This window comes from Rhipicephalus sanguineus, chromosome 9 (assembly GCF_013339695.2).
Source record: "Rhipicephalus sanguineus isolate Rsan-2018 chromosome 9, BIME_Rsan_1.4, whole genome shotgun sequence".
NCBI classification, from domain to species: Eukaryota; Metazoa; Arthropoda; class Arachnida; order Ixodida; family Ixodidae; genus Rhipicephalus; species Rhipicephalus sanguineus.
This window is the reverse complement of record NC_051184.2, coordinates 10,676,663-10,703,786: the sequence shown is the minus strand read 5'-3', so window position 1 is coordinate 10,703,786 and position 27,124 is coordinate 10,676,663. Positions and strand designations below refer to the sequence as shown.

The window sequence follows — 27,124 nt, the reverse complement described above, 5'->3', positions numbered from 1 at the left end:
GCGACGGCGTGTGACTTGTGCCGTGGTGTGTGCTGTGCGTGCAGAGTGCGGGGCATCGTTCCACGCCGGCTGCTCGGGATTCGCCGGCCTGCGTCCGTGCCTGCCGCCGAGGGAACCTGCTGCCGCTGCTGCACGCCCCGTCATCTGCGGCTCCGTCGTGAGTTTCTCTGCACGCTGCCCGTGTCACGTAATCGAGGCCGGCAAGGTCGAGGCGTTAACTTTCGGGCTCGCTAGCGCTTACAACGGCCAGTCGGGCATGCTTTGATCATAATCCATAGGTGAACTGGCCCAGGCCGTAAAGCCGAACGGCACGCTTGCGTACTCGCCCAGCGCCACAAGGGATCTTAGCCTCTTCTAAATGTGCCCGTTTTTGAATGATCTCTTCGAGGATGGTCCGAACGGAACAGTTGCGCAAGAGGGAGAAAACGCTTGCGAGAACCACTGGAACGGCGACCGAAAAGCCTCGCCGCCTGATGGCGCACTGTCGAAACCCGTTGGCATGTGCCCTTCTCGTGCTCGCATGGGCATCATGGTTGCGTTGCTCTTAGTTAAAAGAACGTTAGCGCAGTAGGCATTACATGAGCTTTGTATTTTCTGCTCGGCACACCAAAAGCTTGCGGCCCGCTTAATATTAAAGTGGCATGCGTTCTGCCCGCTGAAATTTTTTTTTTTGAAAGCGTATCGGTAATCGCAGCCACCTCGCTCTTCGAGACAACTTTACGTTTTTTTTTTCTTTTTTTTTTGTGGGTGCCTCCTTCGCCACATAGCTAAAAAGATAGTAGTAAAACCTTGCAGTCTTTATTATTTGCATTTGACGAGTATTGATGTATCACAAGCTCTCATAACGTACGTACAATGCCATATAAATTACGACATCACGTGCCAGAGAACACCTATGTGTTCTCATGAGCACCATTGAGGCTTGTCTTGTTACCAGTTTTGACAGTTACCACTGTGCTGGCGCCTAGAATTTTGGTATGTTGTTATTCGTAGCAAATACTGAATTGTAGATTCCGGCAGTTTGGTTGCACGTGTTTATGTAAACATTATATGTTTATTGAAATTTATTACTTCTCTCATGATTTGTTTGGCATGTGTCCTTCATTTTTTTTTGCCACATTTAACTATCAATCCTCGCTGCTCTGTGTTGTGATGTAAACTAAATGAATTATGCAGGATCCCATGCTCTGTGGGAAACGAAATGTGAAGCATTCTGCCGGTAGGTGCCATCACTTGGTTTTCTGCAAAAAAAGAAATGCATGAAAAAATCAATGTTTGTGGTTGGTAACTTATTCATTCAACTTGTTTGTACAAGTATGAGCTGCATGTGTTGAGACACCCTGTCAATATGTGATGCTTTATCTCGTGCAGTCCCTTAGTGAGTGGAGCAGTGAAAACATACTGGAGTGGCTGGCCGCCATCAATATGCTGTCTTGTGGTGGGGAGGCGCTGCGCGAGCTGAAAGGTGCTGACTTGGCCAGTCTGGATCGAGAGCGTCTGCGCAGCTTAGGTCTAAAAGAGGAGGCCACGCAGGATGCACTGCTGCGCTGTTTGGCAGAACTGTGCCGTTCAGCCCCTCCTCCGCCACCTGCCGCACCATCTGCTTCTGCCAGCCAGCTCCATCAGGTAGCTTATTCAAGCAATGTTCTCAATCACGTTGTTGTATTTGGTGGTGACATGGGCAGTTATAGCCAAATGTAATGTTGAGGCAAGATTGATGTGGAGCCAAATTTTAGGCCATAAGGTGACTTGCATTTGCTGTGGCTTGCAGCATACCAACAGAAATGTGTTAGGTACAGTTATTTGACCAAATGAACGGAGTGCTGTACTGACAACGTACTGGTTGGCATTGATGGGTATTTCCTACTCACTTTAAGCTTTCTATGCGGCTGTGCACAAAAATAAATCTGTCGCAGATTATGGCTGATTAAGAGTACTGCATATCATTTGCATTTGAGTTGTGAGAGTGTCAGAAGTTTCTGACAGTTAAAGTGTGCCAGTGAGCTGGAATAATATCAACATTATATTAATACACAAGAAGGGAGACAAAAGAGTTATAGATGCATCAGATTATTTTCAGTATTATATAAAATATTTGCAAAAATAATTTCAAACAGGATAAGAGAAACACCTGACTTTAACTAACCTAAGGAGCAAGCAAGGGGCGCGATTCTCGGTGTATCCACCTTGTGGATCATCCGCTTCGGCGGAGAACGTTCACTTACTCGAAAAAAACGGCGAGTTCTGACGTCATGGCATTTTTAACCACGTCTATGCACCGAACCCGCCAGCATATTCCCAGCGTAAAGAGAAAGAAAGTGGATGAAATGTACAGTAACAGGACACTTAAAACAAAGTTGACAAGCCTGAACTTGTGTATAAACGTGTTCAGATGTTTCAGAACGATGCAGGGAATGCGTACTGACCTTCCAGATGCGTCAGGTGGGTGGCCGCATTGAACCTAATTCAAGGGCTAACATGATTAGAGTTCATGCACAGCCTCCGAGATGTGCATCCAAAAGCGGATATCTGGAGGCAGCATTCGTTGCGGTGAAACGCATTGTCTTTCTCATTTGTGTCGAGAGTTGTGAAAGTTTCGTGACGTTAAAATGATGTTGCGGAAGAAGGACCGGAAACGGGGCGCGGTGCTTACCAAGCTCCAACCAGTCAGTGGAGGCTGAAGTGGATGATCCACAAGGTGGATACATCGAGAATCATGCCCCAGCTTCATAAAGGGGTACTCTACAATGAATCAAAGCCACGTGATAAGTCACATGGTCACATGACTGTGAAGATGCACGATAGATTCAATTTTTGAAAGGTGAGAATAAAGAATTGTTCACACCTCTACTTAAATGCTTGGCTGTCATTTTTAAAGATAATTTAATCTACCTCCAGTGGAGAAGTGCAGGTTCATGCCGCACTGTTTTTCAGGTGGTCTGTACCTGTTTTTCGGGCAAGAGTGAGCACCATTGCATATTGTGAAGATAGGTTTGCGAGAGGCTTACCCTACGAGCGCGCGACTGTGACAGGACGTAGCGCTCCTCCACCACTGTAGCGCACAAAGACTGTGGCAATGTTGTTGACTCTCCGACACTGCACAGAAAAGGCACACTCGATGCAGGTTGGCAACAAATATGGTTTTAACCCCAGATGCAGAGCAGTGCGACAATCACGGAATTGCGGGCCGTACTGGGTAACTCCGCAAAACCGATAGAGTACGCTTGCCTGCGGGACCACCGAAGTGTGCGTACGAGAAGTCGCCTGGAAAGGCAGCGCGTGGCTACCTCGTTGCAGGCGAACGAGCATCTCCCCCGCGGCGAGCCAGTGCCAGACAGAAGTAAGCTCAGTTGGAGAGGGGGCCCAGGGGATGTCAGTAGCGGCTAATGAGAACAGGTGGGGTCAGTGGTGTCTGCTAGCATGCCATGCGACAAGCGAGCCCAACCATCTCCTAGTAGGCGAGGAAGACGTGTTGCTTGCGCCTGACAACAAGGCCCAGTGCCGTGACTACGTCGGCTTTATGGCCGTTTGACTATGGTTCACGCCCAACGAGCCGCACGGGGTGGCACAACAAGGCGCCAAAGTGGAGGGCGCTCTGGATTCCGAAACTATATGCTTGGTTTTTCGATTACATGATGCCCAAATTAAACAACCGTTTTGCGGGGTCTCCTCAAAGTTGTGTAATTGGGGTTCCACCGTATTCAAACAACTATGTTGGGAAGAAATGGCAATACAATCGAAACCCACAATGATGACATCGTTCAACAACAAAATTCTCGCAATGATGAAATATTTTCCTGTCTCTGGCAAACACCCGTAGGATTCAATGCATATCGCATTTCTCAACAACAAAGTGTTGCTAAACTGCTGTCCCGCAACAAAAAGTTGCTGGACGGTCTCCCACACATTATCTGTGCACACCCGGTCAACATACTTCTAAATGCATTAAAGTGTTCTTGCTTCACACTTAATCTGCGTAAAGTTCCACCACATAGCGCATCCGCCTTGTGCTGGAAGCAGTCTACATGCTGGATATTGTCATTGCCACCATGCTGCTTGCATAGGATGACATCTTTTTTTCTTGTCCACAATGGCATTGCTGTTATGCTAGCAGCATGGCTTCTCGCTCTATGTTTTTCTCGGGCTACATCGGCGTGCCGTGTCATTCGATCAGTGCCATCCACAGTTTTGCTCCGCAGTGTGTCATGATGTCCCATGATTGCCACACCGGCGAAGCTTCCCATACACTTTGGACCCCTCTCGCACAGTCATCGTTGTACAGCATAAGACATAGGTGCACTGTGTGGTGTCGCGCCAAGCACCACCGCGGGTTCGAGCACTGGGAGCTTCATGCAGGCTGCCGCGTCCTCGTTCGTCCCGCGCCCGTGTACCGTTCGAACTGCTGCGCGCGAGAACTCGGCCCATCACCGCGAAGGGACGGCGAGCCGTCGCGCGCAGCGAGGGAGACCCTAGGCGACTCTCTCCAAATCAGTGATTTATTACAGGGGATTTTAATACAAGAGAACAATAATTCGTTACAACCAATCGCACGTAAGATAGTTACACAGGACACCCATTAGCTAATACAATTGTTACCAAATGTGGCCGCGAATGGCACACCCACAAAACGAGCAAACAAAGAAAGAACCAGGTTTGGAGAGCCGACCTACCCTTCGGCCAGCGCTCCCGCGATCTCGCACCCCAGAGTAAAGAAACGGAACAGACAAAGTAACACTTGGAAGAAACGTATACAGTGCACGATCGCGAGGCGCTGCCTCGGGACTTCGAGACCGCGGAGGGTAGCGCGCGCCCGCTGAGGCCGGAGCCCCAACAAAACGACGTAACCGCCGGCCGGCGGCGAAGAACAAAGAACAAAGGATCGCCGCCGGCTGGAGCGGCCAAAACGCGTACGCACCCTTCGAGGTCCCCAAGTGGTCTCCCCCGAACCTGGTCGCGCGCCCGCCGCTTCTAGGCGAGCGCGAGCCAGGTCCAAATCCCGCCAAAATTGGGCCAATGAGACACTGTGTTTAACCTTCGAGGGCGGGTGGCAGCAAAGTGACGGCGATTTATGACTAGCTGCCACCCGTCCGGTCGAGAGGAGAGGGACACGAGAATTCTCCAAGGAAAGATGGCGTCGAGCAACTGGTTGCGGACGCCTGAATTCCCACATCCCTCCCTCCTTAAATGCGCCCTACCAACTGGAGCTCCGGTGTCGGCCAAGTAAGCATACACAACAAAGTCGCAACGGCACGACACCTGGGCGTTCAATTAAATTAACACGCGGCGAAAATCCTCAGGAAGAAGACAAACATTAGCTCTAAAGCTCTCCCAATTAAAATATGAACACCTTATCGAAACGCGTACATCTGACGTGCACAAAAACCACAATTAAAAACTTGGCACTCGAAACGAAGAAATGCAAGAACAAACATCGCCGAGGCAATAATGAGGAACAGTACAAACAGTAAAGAAGACATAAAAAGTCGATACGATCGCGAATAGTCTCTTAGATGGTCGACCCGAATGGTCCCGCTCGCCTCAGTCCTGTCTTCGCGTACACGGACCGCAACAGGTCTCAGGTGCCGGTCGCGCCGCCGACGCCTTGACCGCGACGGGCGCCGCAACCGCAGCCCGATCCACCGCCCCGCCGTCACTGCTTCCGGCCACGCAGACTTCACACGACGACACAAGGCGGCAGAGAACACATCAAAGCACTCGCGGAGCACAAAACACTCTAGGTAAATGAACTACATGACACCAAAGAACGAAACATTCAAGCAAACACATACGTAAAAGCAAAAGGTGGGGGCTCAACAGAATCTAAACACTGGTTGCATAAACGGGAAATCAAGAATGGGAAGAACCAAGGAAAGAGAAGTTGCCTGCAAGGAAGTCACTAGCCGAATATTGAAATCCATAACCTGAAGAAGTGAACGAAAGCCTTATCTAGGAGTCCTTATTTGCCACCGTAAATCAAATTAACGTGCATAACATCTGTACGGCCGGTCTCTTGTCATTGTTTCTCCGTCTGATCAATTCATCCGGATAGTAAGCGTGGTCTTCACTAGCGCGTTGACGTATGACCTCGACACTAGCGGATAATCCTCCCACGGATGCCCACTGCCCATTCGCGACACCGACCGAAATGGACGTCCATGACGTGCTGTCTACGAAATGGACAGACGCGGAAGGGGCGGCGGTAGTCGAACATTCACACCATGCCGCGCACCGAATCTCAGAGCAAACTAACCTTAATGTAAGCATTACCACTCTGAAGACAGGCCAGTAAAATATAACAAATGCAGTGGTGCGAGACCTCGTACCTCTGCGCCGGGGGTTTGCCAATCCATTCACACGCCTCGGTCATCGACAGCGGTAAAAGAGAGGTGGCATGCGAACTTGGGCCGAGCTCGTCTGGACCATGCGAAGTAAACCCTTCCCCCCTCCCTTTGGGGCAGCAGTGCCCGGCGCTGCTTCGGACCCCACGTGCTCGTTGCAATACCAGCAACGTTACAGCGCCCGCGCCCGTGCAATACCAGCACGTCCCGGCGCATCGCCTCCCGGAGGCCGTCGCATCACCAGCGACAAACGAAGAACCTGTTTACAAATATATACAACTGGGTTACTCTGCCGTCCGTTCGCAGCTCTTCGGGCCACTACAAAAAAACAAAAAGATAGACACATCCAGAGCCCAGATGGGGATTGTTCGTCTTGTCTCCTCCCCGGCCGGCTTTCCGTCAGGACAGCCTCCTCGTCATCGTCACGGGGTTGCAGGGACGCGTCCCCCTTTTGCGCTGCGACGGGGGGTGCCTGAGGCGCTCGCCTGTTCGCGGACCGGGCTCGTTTTATGACCCGTCTTTGTCTGCTCGGCGGATGTTCCGCCATTTTCGCCCTTTGGTGGCATGTGCCGAAATCGTGACCAGCCGCAACACAGGGCGCGAAATAGTGCGTCAACTATTACAGAATTAGGCTAGAAACGCGTAGGGGTTCAGAGAAAATCCGTTGGACTCATTGAATCGCTGAATCAAACGCAGGGCAGGGGAGGTCAGTCTCCCCGGAACGGCATGACGAAGGTCTCAGGTAATCCAACGAACTCCCGCCGCCAAGAACGAATGTTGTATCTCGGCGGAAACTTGCAGCACTCCTTTCCTCGTCCGCGCTTCGCAGCAGAAGCTTTGAAGCGGGTGCCCAATACTTCTTGAAAAGTGGCACTTGCCTCTTTCCGTACCACGTTACCTCAACAGAGGCCAAGCCTAGGGTAATTTATGCTCGAACGATTCATAAGACAGGCAACTCACAAGAAAGCGACGGATGGATGAAAAGAGAGAGATGAAGAAAGAGATACGAACGTACACGGACGCACTGAACTTGACGCGACGACCGCACTCTGCATAAAAGCTCGGTTTCATAGCGACCAGAGGCTGATTAGGCCCCTGGCCCCACGTTGGGCGCCAGAATGTGGTGTCGCGCCAAGCACCACCGCGGGTTCGAGCACTGGGAGCTTCATGCAGGCTGCCACGTCCTCGTTCGTCCCGCGCCCGTGTACCGTTCGAACTGCTGCGCGCGAGAACTCGGCCCATCACCGCGAAGGGACGGCGAGCCGTCGCGCGCAGCGAGGGAGACCCTAGGCGACACTCTCCAAATCAGTGATTTATTACAGGGGATTTTAATACAAGAGAACAATAATTCGTTACAACCAATCGCACGTAAGATAGTTACACAGGACACCCATTAGCTAATACAATTGTTACCAAATGTGGCCGCGAATGGCACACCCACAAAACGAGCAAACAAAGACAGAACCAGGTTTGGAGAGCCGACCTACCCTTCGGCCAGCGCTCCCGCGATCTCGCACCCCAGAGCAAAGAAACGGAACAGACAAAGTAACACTTGGAAGAAACGTATACAGTGCACGATCGCGAGGCGCTGCCTCGGGACTTCGAGACCGCGGAGGGTAGCGCGCGCCCGCTGAGGCCGGAGCCCCGACAAAACGACGTAACCGCCGGCCGGCGGCGAAGAACAAAGAACAAAGGATCGCCGCCGGCCGGAGCGGCCAAAACGCGTACGCACCCTTCGAGGTCCCCAAGTGGTCTCCCCCGAACCTGGTCGCGCGCCCGCCGCTTCTAGGCGAGCGCGAGCCAGGTCCAAATCCCGCCAAAATTGGGCCAATGAGACACTGTGTTTAACCTTCGAGGGCGGGGTGGCAGCAAAGTGACGGCGATTTATGACTAGCTGCCACCCGTCCGGTCGAGAGGAGAGGGACACGAGAATTCTCCAAGGAAAGATGGCGTCGAGCAACTGGTTGTGGACGCCTGAATTCCCACAACTGTTGCGATGGCCTTGCTGCTAGCGTGTTTGGGCTTTATGCGACTACGGGACTATGCTTTGTGTGGTACTGCTTCTGCAAATGCCGTGTTGCGAAGGAAGATCTATGCATTTGCTATATGTCAAGGGTCAACAAGGCAGGCTAACTTAATTTGCTGTAATGATGGCTATGAATTGCAAAATGTTATTGCATACCTAACCAAGAAAGTACTAAAGTAGTGCTGAATATGAGTATGCAGTAGACAAGGCAAATGCTCAATATTCTGGTGAAAGAGAGTTCATGATTGGCAGCCAACCTTTGGGGCCTTTGCAATAGTAAGTGCACCTAGATCAATTACTAACAGGGGAGCCTACTCAGGGAAAGGAGATTGGCTAGAGTGCATATGGCAGGCATTCCCAAATCATGACAGGCAGACTGCCACTTTCCTCAAAGCAAAATCACTGCATTCGTTCTCCCTGTCTGTGCATTTCGGCTGCGTGTCATATTTCTATGCCGGAAAAATTTTTCGAATCCGTCATGTCTAAGTGGTGTTACCAAATTATAGAGATCACGTTCCGCAGCTTTCTCTCTCTACTCAACGCCGCGAGCACGCGGAAAGCTGCGCGGGGCGTGAAGGGAGGGAGCACGGAGGTGCGAGGAGGCGCCGAAGAGTTACGTCAGCGCCGGCGGCATTTTTTTTCTTCATTTTTTTTCTGTCTGGCGTCTCGGCGCAACCACGTGGTCTGTGGCGCCACTTCCGGTTGGCTTGCACGGTCCTCGTCGAGCGGAGCCCATCGCACCGTGTATCGCGCGTGCTTGAAAACTGAGAGTCGGTTTGGTAATGTTGGGTGTGCACCTCGAACTGCTGTAGTGTTTTCATCGCTCTGCCAACCATGGACGCAAACCTGCGCGCGCGTTTGGAACGAATGACAGCTGAGATGTGTTTCGACCCACACTCCGATACACCGCCTCGTCGCACTGCTCGCGCTTGAATCGTATTCAACACAGCAAAGCTGCGTGCACCGTTCTCCCAGTGGCGGTACTTCGATGCTGTTTGTTCTTCGAATGCAGGCGCACAGCCAGTGCGGGCTGACAACAAAGAACTAAAGTCTAGAAGAAAGGATCGTAGGGCATCGGGCCGGCGCGGACCCATCCCCCGGCTTTCTGCAGCTACCGTGAAAATGCGAGTCTGCTTGGTTGCTGTGTCGCGGTTTCTCGGGAACGTGAGACTACGGGGAAGATACGCCGAGGTACGGCTCGATGACATACTGAACAGACAGCGAACGGGACTCTCACCATACATTCGAACACAGGTATCCTAAACTAGCTGGCGCCAGCATTGTTATCGGAGAAATGCTGCACCGCTGCCTCGGTCGGTCGTGAGAACGTGCTGACGATGAAGTTTCCAGCTGACGAGGCAACACTCGAACGGCTGCCACTCTCAACGGCAACCGGTGATGGTCAAAAGCACAGAAATATTCACGATTTCGGCACTGCGCATGGTGAAGAAAACGCAACTACGAGCAGACGAGCTGTTGGTGAGACCGGAAGTGCTAATAGTAATGTTTGTTCGGTGTTTTAACGGCATAAAACAATATAAACATACATATTATCTACTTATTGAACTCAAAATTAACAACGAAGGTAATAATGAGGGTGTTATCGTGATTATAACATCAGCCAATGGTGGAACTGCCGACAATCGCGTCATATATTGCGGACTAATACATCATTTGTCGAGAGAAGAGGGAGTGATTTTCAGCTGACTTTGAGAATGTATTGGAAATTCCAGGCCGCTTGCTTCGCCATATTATTTGGCTCGCGTGTTCTCGGGAGCCTCGACTACCGATTGGCAGCGCTTTTTGACCCTGCTCAAAAAGTGTTGCAGGGCCCCTTTAATAGTGTGGCACGGTAGTGGTGAGATGGAGTATAGGGCACTCGATGATGGTGGTCACAGTGCAGGGCGGCCATCACCGACCAACGCATGGGGTGAACTTTGTGTGGTAGGAAACAAAGTTTTAGATGGCCTCAGGATCAAAGAGTTCATTTGCATAGATGATGACATTGTGCACAAGGAGATGGCTGATAAAGCCATTATCGGTAATGTGTGCAAAGCTGACTGCAACGAAAAGCCTAAACGTCAAGAGAAGACAACAAACCTGTGGAATGTTTTAGATGCCTTCGACACAATTCACTTGTTTTTCAGTGAGCGTGAAAGTTACCTAGCAATGGACCACTTTTTGTAGTGTCAAGGCAAAGCTGTAAAATTGCTGCAAGGCTTGGCAAAGTAAGCTTACCGACTTTTGGCAATAAATTTTGTTGCAAGCCATTCACCTGTTTTTTGTGTCTGTCTCGTGTAAATGAAATTTCTGCAAAAGTAGATTCTTTTTTTCTTTCCTCTGCGATTTCGTTGTGTGTTTCTACTGTATTGCCATAGCTGTCACTACGGACAGACGAAATTATGAACTTCAAATGTACCAAATCACGACATCCTCTTCAACTTATCAAAGGCCAACTGCACCAGTTTTCGATAGCTGGTTTCTTCTCAATAGTCATTGTCCTGCTGCATTCATTACTGCATTATAGATTTGCTTATTTGTCGAAACGTGGCACAAAGTCACTGTAAGATGCTACGTGCACAGTACTTTTAACTATGTTCTGAGGAGAGGCGCTGTGTGGGTCTGAGATCACACACAAAGTGAAAAGGTTTAATTTTCACGGTACCAGCATGGTAGCTAGCGGTGCTGTAGCCTTTGGCTCAGGTTTGTAGTCAAGGCGGTCCGTTAGAGCGAGAAAATGACTCCCATTGCATGGTTTTAGAAGTGTGAACTTATTTAAAGTTCACATACATTCATCGTTGCCTGGACCAAGCAAATCAGTTCAAACTGAGGGATTAAGAATTACCTGGAGATTACTGTATGACAACATATCAACACGTGCTGATTGTAACCAGTGTCAGGGTTAACAACATGATGATTAGGCTACACTTGTACTTGAGTCGTCCTGCAGTGTGGCTTAGAGGTTAAACTTTCTACTGCATGTGGCTCTGGTGTTTTAGTGCACTGCGGCCCTCTTATTAAAATTCCTTATGAAGTGGCTCGCTCTGCACCGGTAACTCCAGTAGAGGTACATTGCTAAGTAAGCCTTGTGGTACAGCTCACCAGGCAGATATCAACTTGCAGGGGGACCACGACCTGGAGTGTGGGAGCTTTCCACCAGGACTCGAACAGTGCGACAGCTGTCGGCACTTGTTGCGTGGCCTAGCGCATCAGGGACTGCTGTGTCGCCAATGCGGATTGGTTTGCCACCGGTCTTGTGCAGCCACTCGTGGCCTGCCAGCATGCCGTCCACCTGTGCCACGGCCCCGACAAGCTCTGCTGGCACTGTCTGCACTGTGGCGGGACCTGGGGGGGGACCACCCAGGTGCAGATGTGCCACCCTTTCTGGCCCGCTGTCTGCGCGAGGCCGAGGCCCTCTGTCAGCGGACAGGGGCTGACCTGTACGAGGTGTATGCCAGCCCATGTGTGCCCGAACGTGTGCAGGAGTTGGCTCTGCGGCTGGCTCAGGATCCCCATGCTGATCTGCCTAGTTATGACTTAGCTTGCTGGGTGGGGGCCCTAAAGAAATATCTGCGTGAGCTGGCCAGCCCTGTTATTCCAGTGCACTTCTACGAACGCCTTCTGGAAGCAGCCAGTGAGTCCAGAAAAAACACTTGACATCTTTTTTTTATCTCATTTAAAACATTCAATACTAATTAGATCCAAGGTAATAGGTAATTTTTACTTGCATTTTTCCAGCAGCAAATGTGAAGGTTTATTACTTTAGTACATGCTGTGCTCTTACTGCTTACATTGCGTTGAAGCGATAGCATAAAGGTCGCTTCACTTGTTGCAGCAGCCGTGTTTCTCTATGCCAGCGTATTGCAGAGTTATGCTAGATTGGATCCTAAGAAAGTTATAGTAGATTCTCGATGATACAAATGTCACAGGGTCACGAAAGATATTTGTATCACTGAAAAACATGGAAAACCAGTATGCCAAATTAGTATGCCTAGTATACAACAGAAGAGAACTTGCACATGTTTTCATTTGTTGTTTCTCAAGGCTGCAGCAATGTCATAGACCGTTCTGAATGATTGCATTAGTTTCTAGACGTTGACAATCATGCTGGTACTTGTAAATATAAGGTACGTGCACAGGCTTGCAATTAATAGACAAAAGTGCTGTGTGCCGGGACAACTAGTACCCTCTTCTCAATTGCGGTACGCTTTTCCGCATGGCACCTCAATAGACAAGGCAACCTAAAGTTTGCGCGTGCCACGCCAGCACCAGATGCTCCCCTGGTGGGCCACTGAAAATGTCGAAAGTCGTCGGCTCGCCCGTGGAAGCAACTGCATGCTGCCACGCGCGTGTGCGTTTTCGGAGGAGCGCGTGCTGCCGGTGGTTGCGTTTCCAAGTTGCAAGGAAAGCCACGTCATTCCACAAGTCAGTATGCGCCATTCTTATGCCGCGCTGTGCCGCGTCAGCCTTGAGAAGATTATAAGCACTGAATTGAACTGGGAAACTGCATATTCAAGGGAAATGCACAGGCAAAACAAGCGCCAAGCTCTACACAGATTCATATCGTCATTTATTTTGCACGCCTTACTTTTATCATTGTCGTACGGCAGACCGAGTGGTCCTTACGCATAAAGCAATAAAATTTAGTCGACTCCTCCCATGTCGCGCCCATTCACTACCTTCAGAAAAGGGCACACTGGAACAGCAGGTGACATGAAAACGCATTGTGGTACTGCACATACCGCGAAATATTTAACACAGTGATCGCGATTGCGTATCTGCGCTGGTGCTCTCCGATAATCCTACTTGCAGCCTGTGAGCCCGTGAGGCAGCCGCGTGAGAGAACAGGTTCTGTATTGTAGATTCATCACATAAATGCACTAATGGCGATTGTACTTTTCATCATTACTAACTCGATTAGATTATTCTGATAAGCCTTGCAAGGTCCGTGCGTCATTTATTGTACACAGTACTTGCCAAAACAAAGACCATTTCTGATCGTTTTATGTATGGTCGATTCCACGAAAGATAAAAAAACGGTGTATATTTGATGTTTCCGATTTTCCTGGTAATGTTGTATATTGTGCACATATGACTGCACAGCACGAAATCGCAGTTGGTTTTCAAATAAAAATTTTTTTCAACACAGGAAAATTCGACAAGTGTCGCCGGTTGACGACGACCATTTTACGAAGAGTGTGTGTTCGTAAATGGGAAATCATACTGGCAGCTACTGAAGCTATATATTACAAATATCTTTCTTTTTGGCGGAAGTAGAAGTAAAGAGGAAATAGCTCTTATCATTTCATGGAATTCTGGCAAATTATGTATATTTAAAAATTTACGAAAAACGCTGCGTTTTTGAAAATCTGTCAAATTTGGGATGCTATGGCTACTTCTGTGAACATCTTAGCTTGTTCATATTTGCAGTATGAATAGGTCTTTATGTGAATAATGAACCTCTGCACTTGTATTTCTCTAATAATTTTCAAAGTACTAAATTTTCATGCTCGAAACACCAAAATGAGAAAAGTGCTCCTCGATTCAAAAATCTATAATAAAAAAACCCCAATCTCAATTTTGTTCAAAGTCGCCCAAAATGTTCTCAAAGGACTGCAGAATGATATTCTGAAAAAACATGTTGCATCATTTTCATTAGAACAAAAGCAGAAAATGTCAAACATTGTGTTTCCAGACCATGGTGGCTACTGCGTAAAGGACATCTCTAGTAACAAGAAAATACAGTAACACGTCTTTTTTCTTCTCTGAGCTTCGCTAAACAACAGTAATGATCTATTCATTGTAGTACTTGCGCGAAAACAAACGGGGACGAAGAAAGGAGACACACGGACAAGCGCAATCTAACAACTGATTTATTTTTGAAAAAAGCATTTGCTTAAAAGCCCAACGGGATCTGCGCGCTTCCGCCAGAGAGCACACACCATCCGCGCATATAACAATCAATAGACCACAATTCCCGAGAACATCGCGTCCACACACACACACACGAAAAAAAAACCCATCAAAGGCACCTACATCGACAAAATGAAAAGGGAACGTCATTAAAGATACGCGGACAGCAGCGAAATCTGCTTATCTAATAAAGCAACAGACGGATGGCTGATGCACTTGTCTTTTAGTCTATTAATCCAAAGCGCCTCAACTATTTCTCTCGCAGTCTTGTTCCGGTGTTTGAACAGAATGCCAGTGCCTCCAGGCTGAGGTATGCACCCACATTCTTTGCAGTGCATGGCCATATGCGTACTAGGGCGACCTTTGAGGCTGATGACGTGTGGTCAAGCGTACGTAGGGCAGACTGGACGTTGCTGCAACACTAGACTAAGCGAGCATTTGTCCAGCCTCAAAGGTCGCCCTAGTACACATATGGCCATGCACTGCAAAGAATGTGGGTTGCTTACAAAAAAAATCTCGCCCGTGGTTCTGAAAGAACGAAGTGTTGTGTTCGTTCGTTTGTTGTCCTTGTTCTCGTCATGGTGTTTCGTCCTCTGCTCTTGTGCTGAGAACTCTGATTTTCAAACTTCTGGCCGCTCGCTGGCAGCCACAGGTAAGCCAGCTAGTTCCAGTCCTGACAGGAAACAATGCCATGGTCACGTGCCTTGAAATCCCGAGACAACTCGACGATTGCAAAATCGAACACGGGGTCAACCAGCAAAAACGTAAAGAAGTGCTACCACTGTGGCAGCAAATGAAACGTAGCGCCACATGAGTGTCGGTTCTTTCTGCTTTGCCGCTTGGAAATATGGGGCTAGGCTTGCGAAGAGTGAAAGTGATACTCTTGAGCATACGCATTTGGGACATGATCACTTACCGTAAGAACCGGAACATAGGTCGGACCGGAATATAGGTCGAACCCCCCACTTCTAACTACTGTAAATCGAAAAAAAAAAAGTATGTGGGACAGCCAAAGTATCAAAAGGCGCCTTTACCGTGAAGCAAACGCAATTTCAAATGGTGCACAGTGAAAATGGCATTTATTTACACGTGCGTGTACACGTAAGTTCCACATGGCAGAAAGCCAAAAGATGGGCTCAAGCATTATCCTTGCATAGCGTCACAACCGTTTTGTGAGCATTAATATGGATGCACTTTGAGATCCCCGGTAGCAATAATGCGCGAGTGCGGCTCCCGGTTAAACTGTGCAACCTTCGTCTCCAGGTCTAGATGTGCTGTGGTCTCACACCAAAACAAAGTTTTCTTCTGATCACTGCGTGTTGTGATGTGATCCTTCAGCGTCCGCCAGTAGTGAATGCTTCTGTGGTGCACTCGATCTGCCCGCTGATCGTAGCCATATGTGCCACTGCAACCAGAGCTGCCGGCATCGCAGGAAGCAACAAAGAAACAGTATCCGGCGAGATTGGAGCAGCGAGAACACCCCTGCAAAGATAAATGTTCAGTTATTGCTTGCGACTCATGGCTCCCGCTTGCGTCCACCATCTCAACACGCATTTCACATACTTCAGACCAGATTTCTTCGTTCTTCATGCTTTCGCGAACTCGATCACTGTTTTCTTGAACGCTACGGTGAACTGTCGTCAGTCACTGGTCGAGAACAAGAAAAAAAAGCACCTCGGAGCCCAAATACAGTAAAACCTCATTAATTCGAACTCGGTTATTTCGAAATCCTGCTTAAGGGGAGACGCGGGTCTTGGAACGGTCAAAAATGGTCAAAAAATCGATTTTTCGCAAAGCTTATTCTCGAGGCGTTTGCACTTCTGAGCACCTACTCTCAAATTGCTAACGCTAAATTCGGTCGGGAAACGCGATAAAATCGGCTTTCAAAGCATCCCGGCAGCACTAAAATGTCCCCAAAAGGACGAAATTTGTTCGAACTTCCCGCGCGCGCCATGAGCGTTGCAGCGGGCCGAGCGCCGCCATCTTGGGCTAGATTTGAAGCTGTTTTCTTTGTGCACATTTTGCGCCATCTCAAAATGGCGTCGCTCAAGCAGAACGGCCGCCGTCGCGGGTTTTCTGAAGGTCGTTTCCAGGCCACTGATTGGCTCTCACGCGGCGCGCTTTTCAAGCGCGCCTTTCCGAGTCTCCCATTGGCTGGCGCGACCGACACGTCATTTTTTTTTTTTTCTTTGTGTTGGGTTCTCTGCCGTGGCTGTCCGTTTGTGTGCGCCTGCTTTTGCGATCGTGCGTGTTTCTCGACGGACCGTGTTTCCACTTTGTGACGGTAGTTTTTCCACGCGATCGAGATGCCTGGAGACTCTCGTCTGAAACCATCGACGCAACGAGCTTTTGGAAGCCGTAAAAAACGGGCTTGGAACAAGAAGGCGCCGGCTACAAGTGCACCGTCGGCAGCGGAGTTGGAGTCGCGGCCGGACCCTTTGGATCTGCCGGGAACTTCAACTGACGACACCGTGGGACCAAGTTTGACTAGCGAAACACTTCGGGTTGATGCCGCGTACTACTCAACGGCGGAGCAGGCGCAGCGAGTTGAGAGATCGGCGCAAACGAAGACCGTTCTGTCTGGAAAGTCGGCTACCCAGCGCAAGTTCGACCTTCTTGGAGTCAGCGCGGAGTGCCAGACCGGTGACGCTGGGACCGATTTTTTGCTCGGTGATATGAAAGTTTTCAATAACTTTTTTGCACAAGCGAAGTGCGACAAATGCGACGCAAAAAGTCTCAGCGTGAGGAAGGCAACGGACAAGGAGTACGGCCTTGCGGTAAAGCTTATTTTTTCTTGCAGCAGTTGTGATTTCGAGAAGAAGCAATTTTCTTCTCCGAGAGTGAGCGGAACTGCCACCATCACTCCCTTCGAAGTCAACATGAGGGCCATGAAGGGGATACAGATGATAGGCAAAGGTGTTACTGCCCTTTCAGACTTTTGTGCGTGTATGAACCTTTCGCACCGAGGCTTGCACCACAAGACGTTTCAGGGACACCTAAAAAGTTTAGTGAAAGCCTGCGAAAACACAGCGACTGAAAGTGAAGCTGCTAGTGCGGCAGTAATAAAAGAGCTGTATACAGCCTTCTTGAACCCCATAGGGAACATCGATGTTGTGTTTGACGGCTCATGGATGACGCGAGGTCGGAGCTCACACATAGGTGTGGGCTGCATCATTGAGCTCTACACTGGCCTTGTAATTGACCATGTTGTTTACTCAAACTTTTGTCTCGGCTGTGCCCTGGGACCACAGCCGCAAGACGAAGGGTACACCGACTGGCTGGCAACCCACGAGGGCCAACGAAACATTGAATGCAACTCTGGCCGCATGGAAGTAGAGGCTGCACTGACCATGTTTCAGAGGTCCTGGGCCAAGCATGGTCTGCGCTACACGACTGTGCTCTCTGATGGAGACAGCCACACTTTTCATGCCTTGTCCGAAGCCGAGGTGTACGGCTTTATCCAAATAGACAAAAAGGACTGCATCAACCATGTCCACAAGCGAATGGGTGCAGCTTTACGGAACCTTGTGGACAAAAAGAAGGCCCAGGGTGAGTCTCTTGGGGGTAGAGGAAAGCTCACACAAGAGAAGATCAACAAGATCGCGAATTACTACGGATATGCCCTGAGGAGCAATATCAATGACGTGCCAGCTATGAAGAGGGCAGTCGAAGCTACACTGCTGCACATGACATCGACAGATGATGCACCAAAGCACTCAAAGTGCCCCGAGGGTGCTAGCTCTTGGTGCAAGTACAATAGAGCCTTGGCCAATGGGGAGAGTCCACCTTCACACAAGAATGCCCTGCCGGCTTGTGTTGGGGCTGCTCTGGAGCCAGTCTTTGCGAGGCTCAGTGATGAGAGCCTGCTGGCACGGTGCTGTGAAGGGAAGACCCAGAACGCGAGTGAGAATCTTCATTCAGTCATCTGGACCCAAACTTCAAAGAATGGGAACACTTCGCTGGAAAGTGTGAAGCGAGCTGCCGCTGAGGCTGTTGCCATCTACAACCAAGGAAGAAGGGCAACCAACGAGTCCATTGCTGCAAGTTTGGGCTATGTTGCTGGGGATTGCCTTGTTCGACGAAGCCTAGAAAAAGACTCTGCATTTACGCAAGGCAAATGCAACTCATCTGAAGAGCACCAACACAAAAAAGACTCTTGCAAGGCGACACAAAACGGGTGCAACTGAAGATTACAGTCCTGGACTACTTTGAAGGTATTCTCTCGAGCATAGCAACCTATTACCCAGGGTAACATGCTGCCTAACATCTAGAAGGTTCTTCCTAAAGACTGAAAAGACATGAGCAGCCAGTCGCTTGAGCCTCATACCCCATGGCCTTTCCAGAACCCCCTAGCCGCTTGTCATGGTGGGGTTTTGATCATGCTTTACACATTGGAAAATTTTTTTAGATATGATTCCTTGGGTGGAACAAGACACTTTCTGTTTTGTTTTGAAGGGAAACAGATGGGGAACATGTGAATAAAATTTATGGTTAAAAGTTCCTTTTAGAAATTTATGCAGTGCGTGTCAAACTTCAAACGCGATTTTCTCAGCTTCACATTTTTTGCCAACTTGACCAGCCTTACGGATCTTTTCATTATGTTTTTGTAAGGTAATTTTGATAAATTTTATACCGTTGAATTCGTAAGAAATAGGACTGTGGAGCTATGCTATTTTTTTGTGGCTAAGATGAACATATGAAATTTTGTGAACAATAATGTGAGCTAATTGCATTTCAAGATTACTCAATGTCAATACAATTGAAAGTTCTTATATGATGATATATCTCAGTAACAATATAAATAGCATAGCTCCACATGGCAGGTCTTTGGCTACAGCTGCATCTTAAACAGAATTTAAAAATACTGAGGGAAAGTGTCTTAATGACCCATAAGAAATTACCTAATTAGATTTCACTTATGCTCTCACAATTTGATAACTAATTGAAGTACATGAAAACTAATTATATTTTTGAAAACAGGAGGAAGAAATACATATACACACCCAATTTCATTACAATATCTCCAATAATAAAACTTTTCGTTTCGAGACCAGTGTCTCCCCTTAAGGGGGGAAGTGGGTTTTTAAAAGTCATCAAGATTCCCTTAACCAAATTTAATGAAACTGCACAGTCATGTTTAGTTTTCTTTGCTGGTTACAAATATGCAATTATTATTCAAATATGTCCATTAGTACCAAAGTTAATTAAAATTAATCAGCATTGTTTCCGGGAACAATGGAGCAAGAACTACTCATTGAAATCTTCCCCCCTTAAGGGGAGACCAGTGTCTCCCCTTAAGGGGGGAAGTGGGTTTTTAAAAGTCATCAAGATTCCCTTAACCAAATTTAATGAAACTGCACAGTCATGTTTAGTTTTCTTTGCTGGTTACAAATATGCAATTATTATTCAAATATGTCCATTAGTACCAAAGTTAATTAAAATTAATCAGCATTGTTTCCGGGAACAATGGAGCAAGAACTACTCATTGAAATCTTGCTTTAGACACATAGCCAGATACTAGGAAACATAAGCTTCACAAAGGTAGGAATAGTTTTTTGATGTGCAAACTATTAACAATTATACAGCATATCAAAGCTTGATATACTGATATAGAGTATATCATATCTTAAAAGGGCCCCTCACCAGGCCACGTAGCAAATTTTAGTTAGACGCTGAAAGTTGTTGTGTGCCGAGTGAAGAGCAGTATGCCGCAAGAATGTTTCAAATCGGTTCATTACGAGCTGAGAAAAACAATAATTTGTAGCGGCGCGAAATCATGATGCGAGAAGGCGAGTTTCAAACCCTTGCCATTCGCCCCGTGTAGCCTTCACAAGCCAAATCCCTTCCCTGCCCTCTTCACTTGACACATATGCATGAACACGTCATGCGCATGCATGGTCACGTGCGCATGACGTGCCCGACCCAGCCCGAGCACGCGAGCGGCGTTGCACGGCCGCTACCTTTTTTTTTTTTTTTTATGTAGCGGCCATGGGCGTTTTGTCGGCGTTCTTTGTGGTGTACTGCCTGTTTCTGCGGTACGGGCATGAAAGTTGAGACATTAGTACGGGCACGAGAGGGGCGGTATCATGTGTTACTTGGACGCGGTAGAATAAACGAGCATAATGAGTGCTCGAACGCGCCAGAACATTACTTTCATTTCCAGGGCTGGCGTCTGCTCGATGCGCTAACCGCGGAGACACGAACACATGGGAAAGGGAGGCACATTAGCCCCGCATCTCGCTGCAATTCACGAAAAAGAATGAAAAAGAGGAGGAGGAGGAGAGGCTTAGGAAAGGAAAAGGCGCAACTTCTGCAACCCAATGAAAAAGACGCACACATTGTCTTTGTGTGTCTCATTATTTCTCTCAAGTTTTATTAATCTATTCAAGCAAAAAATTGCACAAACTACACATGTCGTGTCAAATAATTATCGCAGCGTCACGTGCTACTGTTGGCAACGTCAGAGCACAGTCGTCTACGTAGAGGAGCGACGTCACAGCACTACCATCTACGTAGGGCCATTTTCTCATGTACGTTATCCCCTCATTCTCTAAAGCGCGCGCCCGCGAGAGGAAGGGCAAGCAGCGTTCACCTTGAAATTTGACTCATTTCCGCGGCGCGTAGCGTTGCAAATTTTGGCAGACGTGATCGTGAACGCCCAGTGTATGCATTGCACTCGTTAGCTCAAAATTGTCAAACCTGGTGAGGGGCCCTTTAAACAGAAAGCTTTGATATGCTGTATAATTGTTAATAGTTTGCACATCAAAAAACTATTCCTATCTTTGTGAAGCTTATGTTTCCTAGTATCCCACTATGTGCCTAAAGCAAGATTTTGATGAGTAGTTCTTGCTCCATTGTTCCCGGAAACAATGCTAATTAATTTTAATTAACTTTGGAACTAATGGACATATTTGAAGAATGATTGCATATTTGGAATCAGCAAAGAAAACTAAACAAGGCTGTGCAGTTTCATTAAATTTGGTAAAGGGAATCGATGATTTTTAAAAACCCACTTCCCCCCTTAATTCGAAGGGTTTCTGCGGTCCCGTACTTTGCAACGTAAATCTGAGTGTATATTTTGAAGCGGCGGTCAGCGCCAGCCCAGTTAATTCGAAAACTTTGGGTGCCATGTGCCAATTCCCAATCCCGATTTCGCCGCAACTCCGCGGAAGCGACGGCCCTTAGGAGCCACAGGGCAATGCAACGTAGCGATATTAATGAGTGATAGTGGAAGCAACCCAGCCTCGCCGGTGCTAGCGCGAGAAAAGTAATAAAGAAAATAAAAACGCACTCGTGGTTAGCTACAACGTAAAATAAGACGTGCTTCACTGCAACACAGCGGTGACACGCGGGCAGCATGTCGCATGCTTCTCACAACGTCAGCGCGTCATGATTTACCCATTCTTTTTTGGGAGAAGAAAAGATAATAAAGGACGACCTGACGGAATTCACGATGTATGCGAACCTCCGACTGGCGGTTGCTCTGGCGATTTGCGCACTTGCACTGCTGGCGGAGGTCTTGCCTGTAACGCCTACTTCGAAAACTCAGTTCGAAAACTTCAGTGATCATGTTTTCCAGCCAGAACAGATCGCAGATTCCGTCACACTGGCCATTATCATATTCTTTATTTTACCAGAGAATGGGCGAATGGTCGCATCATGACGCGCTGACGCTGCGAGGAGCAGGTGACATGCTGCCCACATGTCACCACTGTTCTGCAGTGAAGCACGCCGTTTTTTTTTTCCGCAGGCACGCATTTCAGCTGACCATGAGACTTCTTTTTTTTCTTTTCTTTCTTGCGAAGTTTTTCTTCCACTGACTGGTATATAAGACGGGGGTCGACATTTTAGGGCTGTTTTCTGAAAAAAAAAAAAAAATTCGACCTACCGTATTTACTTGAATCTAACACGCACCTTTTTTTCGGCAAAACGAGTCCAGAATCGCATGTGCGTCAGAATCGAGTACCGAAAAAAAAAAAAAAAAGAAACTCGGTTATCATATTGTCATCGGCATTTCAAATGGCCGCCTCCTACGCGCCTCGGCCATTTCTGTCACATACGTGTGCTGAGGAGTTTGTCATCCCCTTCTGCGTTCGCATTGGCGGCATGGAAGTGCAGACTCTAAATACTCGACGAGTGCACCACGATGTCGCATTTAAAAGAAAAGTTATTACATGTGCAGAGACGGACGGAAATCGAGCCGTATCGCGGTCGTTCGGAGTTGCCGAAACGTGCGTGCGAGACTGGCGCAAACAAAAGCATAAGTTTTTTTTACAGCAAAGCTTCACGAAAAGGTTTCAGTGTACAAAAGCAGGGCCAGTTTCACGAAATCGAAGAGCGTTGACAGCGACAAGGAGTTGTCTGACAGCGACGAGGACTGATCCATTAGCGACTCGTATCGCCGCCGTAGCGGTGACAGTTTTAGCAGCAAGGCCCGCCGTTTGACTTTGTTTTCTTGCATAGTACATAGCCTCAGCCGTGCGCCCGTCGCGCGGAAAGACTATATATGGCGGACGCCGCCGGAGCGGAGGCGTGGCAGTGACGTGAACAGCGTCATCGCCGCACCGCGACGTCACTGCCCTGCCCCTTCGACAGACTCTCCCCATCGACGGCTCTGCCTTGACCTAAAGTCCCTGGATATTTTTGGGAAAGTACCGTCTTTCTTTTAACCGAGCCGCCACGCCGAGCACCCTCCTCTCCCGCCTTCCACCTCCCCGCTTCACGGGCCGTCGCCTGGGAAACGCGCGTTATCTGCGTGACATAGCATTCTTGATAGGAAAGTGGAGCGAGCCGGGTTATAGGGCCGGCGCCCGCACGGTGGTCGTTTGGGAGAGGAGATAGATACGGTTTGGACACTTGGGAGAGGAGGGTTGGACACTTGGGAGAGGATATGGAGGAGAGTATCGCTACTTTCTATATATCAAGGGACTTTACCTTGACCAAGGCAGTTACGCCATCTATGGGAGTATCTGGGAACCGGAGTGTGAGAACGGTGGACACTCATTTGTCGTCTGGCCCAGCCCTAAAACAGCTTTGCTGTTAAAACTGTTTTGTTTGACACCACTAGAGGCTTCTTTTTGCTCACATCAGTTTTGTTTTACATTTTATTTTGAACAAGTCTGCATTCAAATTGTTTTTTGCTGCAGAGGCCGGTGATGAAGCAGCTGTGGTGCGGTTCGTCGGTCAACTGCCTGCCGTGCACTTCCGAGCCCTGCGAGCACTGATGGCCCACCTGTGCCGTATCTGCCGGCTGGCTCATAGTAGAGGCTGGTGTGAGCGACCCCTGCGGCTGGCGCATAGCTTGGCCTTTGTTGTGCTGCGACCACCCTGGGAACAGGTCGTGGCCATGGCACGTAATGCACGGTGGCACGGACGTGTACTTGAGATATTACTGCTGCGTGGAGACTGGGGCGAGTCTTTACCAGTCTTCCAGAATGGAGGCACACCTGGTGGGTTTTCACCCTTGTTTCACTTATGGTTATGCTGTATAGTAGAAGTGGTTTTGTAGCATAGTGCAGCACTGCCACCTCGGCAGTGCCAAATCGGTTTTGTAACGTGTGTGCAGCACTGCCACCTCGGCGACCATCGAGGTCTAGCCAGCAGCCACCAGTAGACCGGAGCCTCCTTGAAGCTGAATGGTATTGGGGTGACATATCCAGGTTGGTGCAGAGCAGTGATTTCCCTTTGGCTGCTGCTGACTGCCTTGATGTCTTGCAGGGAGGAATGCTCAGAAAAGTTGAAGGATGCTGCTGATGGCACATTTCTGGTTCGGGATGCTTTGGATCGAGGCTCGGGTGACTACACACTGACTCTTCGTGTGGGTGGCAGCAACAAGCTTATCAAGATTTATCAGCGAGCGGGCAAGTACGGCTTCTCTGAGCCTCTCACCTTCAATTCGGTGCCGGAGCTGATCAGCCACTACCGGCGTGAATCCCTGGAGCACTACAACAATTTCCTGAATGTGCGGCTGCTCTACCCGGTGTCCAAGTACCACCAGCCTGATGATGAGGATCAGCGTGAGTGGAATGTAGAACGTGTCGGCCAGCGTCTAATGGAGACCAATCGAGAGTTCCTGTCACGCAGCCGTCAGTTCGACCAATTCCACGACCAGTTCAACAGGCTGAGTCAGGAGCTTCAGCTCAAGGGCCAGGCACTACAATCATTTGATGAGGCTGCTGCCATGTTTGAGGAGCAGGCAGACCTACTGCGGCACTTTAGCCGGGACTGCTGCAGTGGTGAGCAAGATCGTCGGGCCGTTGAGGAAAATGAGGCATTGCTACAGCGGCGGCTGGCACTGTTGCGCGAGGCTCAGGGTCGGCTTGCCGACGAGGTTCGGGCCTCCCAGGCCTACTACAAGCAGCTGGAGCGGGAAATCAATGGCCTCAAGCTAGAGGTGGCTCAGGCAGCCAAACAGCGTGAAAAGTGCCAGGCCTGGCTGCAGGCGCGTGGCGTGCCCAAGGACCGCATCAACAAACTTCTGCAGGATTCTTCAGGACAGCAGGAAACAGCAAGGTGAGAATTCATCTTATCAGAGATCTAGTACACTGAAAACCCAATGCAACTCTGCCTTCTATTGTCTCAGCTGTGTAGTATTGGGCAAAAGTATAATTTAGCAAGGTGCATGTTTGGGCTAGTTGGTACTCCATTTGAACAGCTAAATAGTGCGAACTTCAGGGACGAAAGACACGAGAATGCGACACACACAAGCGCTAACTTTCAACTGAATTTTATTAAAGAAAACACATGAATATATAGGGTAACACCACGCCTGCGCAGCTTCACATCCACATAACCACATTCACTCCTAAGTGATAAAATTCATCTCTCTAAAGGCACAACACCAGTTACATAGAACAAATAAAAGTTAATAAATAACATGTCACTATCTTGCAATACGCCCAAAAAACATTGTTCCTTTGCTGACAGAGCAATGGAAGGCACGCTGATACAATGCCTAACATCCTTGGCCATCTCTGCTGCTTCTACTATCTCTCGCGTTTTTTGGTCATCAAGAGCGAACAGCACTGCACATTTTTCAAATTCCAGCGTACACCCACAGCTTTGGCAATGCGTCGCCACGTGACCTTGCAGATCTCCCCGGACATTGTACGCGTGCTGAGACGGTCGTTTAAGCAGCACCCGGTTTGTCCCACATATCTGCGTACAATGTCCGGGGAGGTCTGTAAGGTCACGTGGCGACGCATTGCCGAAGCTGTGGGTGTACGCCGGAACTTGAAAAAAAATGTGCAGTGCTGTTCGCTCATGATGACCAAAAAACGCGAGAGATAGTAGAAGCAGCAGAGATGGCCAAGGATGTTAGGCATTGTATCAGCGTGCCTTCCATTGCTCTGTCAGCAAAGGAACAATGTTTTTTGGGCGTATTGCAAGATAGTGACATGTTATTTATTAACTTTTATTTGTTCTATGTAACTGGTGTTGTGCCTTTAGAGAGATGAATCTTATCACTTAGGAGTGAATGTGGTTATGTGGATGTGAAGCTGCGCAGGCGTGGTGTTACCCTATATATTCATGTGTTTTCTTTAATAAAATTCAATCGGAAGTTAGCGCTTGTGTGTGTCGCATTCTCCTGTCTTTCGTCCCTGAAGTTCGCGCTATTTAGCTGTTCAAATGGGCAAAAGTACATTACCGTATTTTCTCGTGTATAACCCGCACAAAAAAAAAAAAAACATTTGAGGTTAAAGTCAAAACAAAAAGCGCTAATTGATGTCTGCAAAGGTGGCTTCACGGCAGTGCTTCAGAGCTATGCAAGAAAGCTAGCTTCGCAGCAAAGCGCGGGGATTATTTTTAGAAAATTTTTCGCGAATCGTTGTCGAGGGTGCGGGTTATACGCGAGAAAATACGGTATGTGGTGCTGTCTACTGCCAGGGCCCAAATAATTGGAAAATTTGAATTACCATATTTACTCGCATAATTTGCGCACTTTCTTTTGCGAATTTGGAGCTCCGAAGAGGGGGTGCGCAAATTATGTGGAGATATTGCGAACACAACCAAAATAACGCACAATATGTAGTCCTAATGCGCGCGGTATATACATTATAAAAGAAACTAAATTACAGTAGACTCTCAGTAAACGGAAATCTGTTAAACGGAACTGCTGCTTAAACGGAACAACTGCAACTAATATAATTGGTTTCATACTTGGATTCTGCGCTGCTGTTCATCTCTCAGTAAACGGAACTCCTGTTAAATGGAACACATTTTCTGGGTCCCTTCAGGTTCCGTTTAACGAGAGTCTACTGTATAGCACAAACGAAGGGTACTTGTTTGTTTAACAGAATTAGCATGTACCTTAACCAGCCAGATTCGGTCATGCACAGTCTAGTCAGGATCACTGGTCAATAAGTCCGACTGGGAATCATCGCCGCGCACCGCCCTCCCAAAACGCATCGTCCTCGGTTTCGTCGAGCGCCAGCCCCTCTTGAAGCTCTTCTCGACAGTGCTGGGAGAAATGAGGTCCCACGGCACTACCGGTGGACCTCAGCTCTTGCACATATTTGAAAAGGTATTCTTTAACGGCAGGAAACTTTCCTTGCTTCGGTCCTTGGGATGCTCTCCTTCCCGGTCTTGTATTAACAAGCAAACTCTTCTGCTTTATCCAGTACCGAACGTGACTCTCATTCACACTGAAGTGCTTGGCGGTGCCAGGGTTTCAGTTTTCTTTGGCAAATTCTATAACAGTGAGCTTGAATTTCGCTGTATAGAAAATGTAGCCCAGCGCAAGAGAACAGTGAAAACGCGACTGGCTGATGGCGAAACCTAAACTTCCGAAATCAGCCAAGGCTGCACTGCAGCACGGACATGGCGCGGAAGAACGAGGGTCACCGAG

General features: G+C 48.5%; 1 protein-coding gene across 3 annotated transcripts in view; it reads left to right on the top strand.

The window, feature by feature from the left end:
* The window catches only part of LOC119404584 (phosphatidylinositol 3-kinase regulatory subunit alpha), a 133,399-nt gene that overhangs the window by 85,614 nt on the left and 20,661 nt on the right, over positions 1-27,124 (top strand). For 2 of the 3 annotated variants that reach the window (XM_037671132.2, XM_037671131.1), the window contains exons 6-11: positions 45-157; positions 1,372-1,626; positions 11,488-11,998; positions 23,424-23,726; positions 23,813-23,936; positions 23,995-24,789. In XM_037671132.2, the coding sequence (XP_037527060.1) occupies positions 45-157; positions 1,372-1,626; positions 11,488-11,998; positions 23,424-23,726; positions 23,813-23,936; positions 23,995-24,789 (2,101 nt within the window). The remainder of the gene's footprint in view (positions 1-44; positions 158-1,371; positions 1,627-11,487; positions 11,999-23,423; positions 23,727-23,812; positions 23,937-23,994; positions 24,790-27,124) is intronic. The other variant, XM_037671133.2, reaches the window with a different exon arrangement.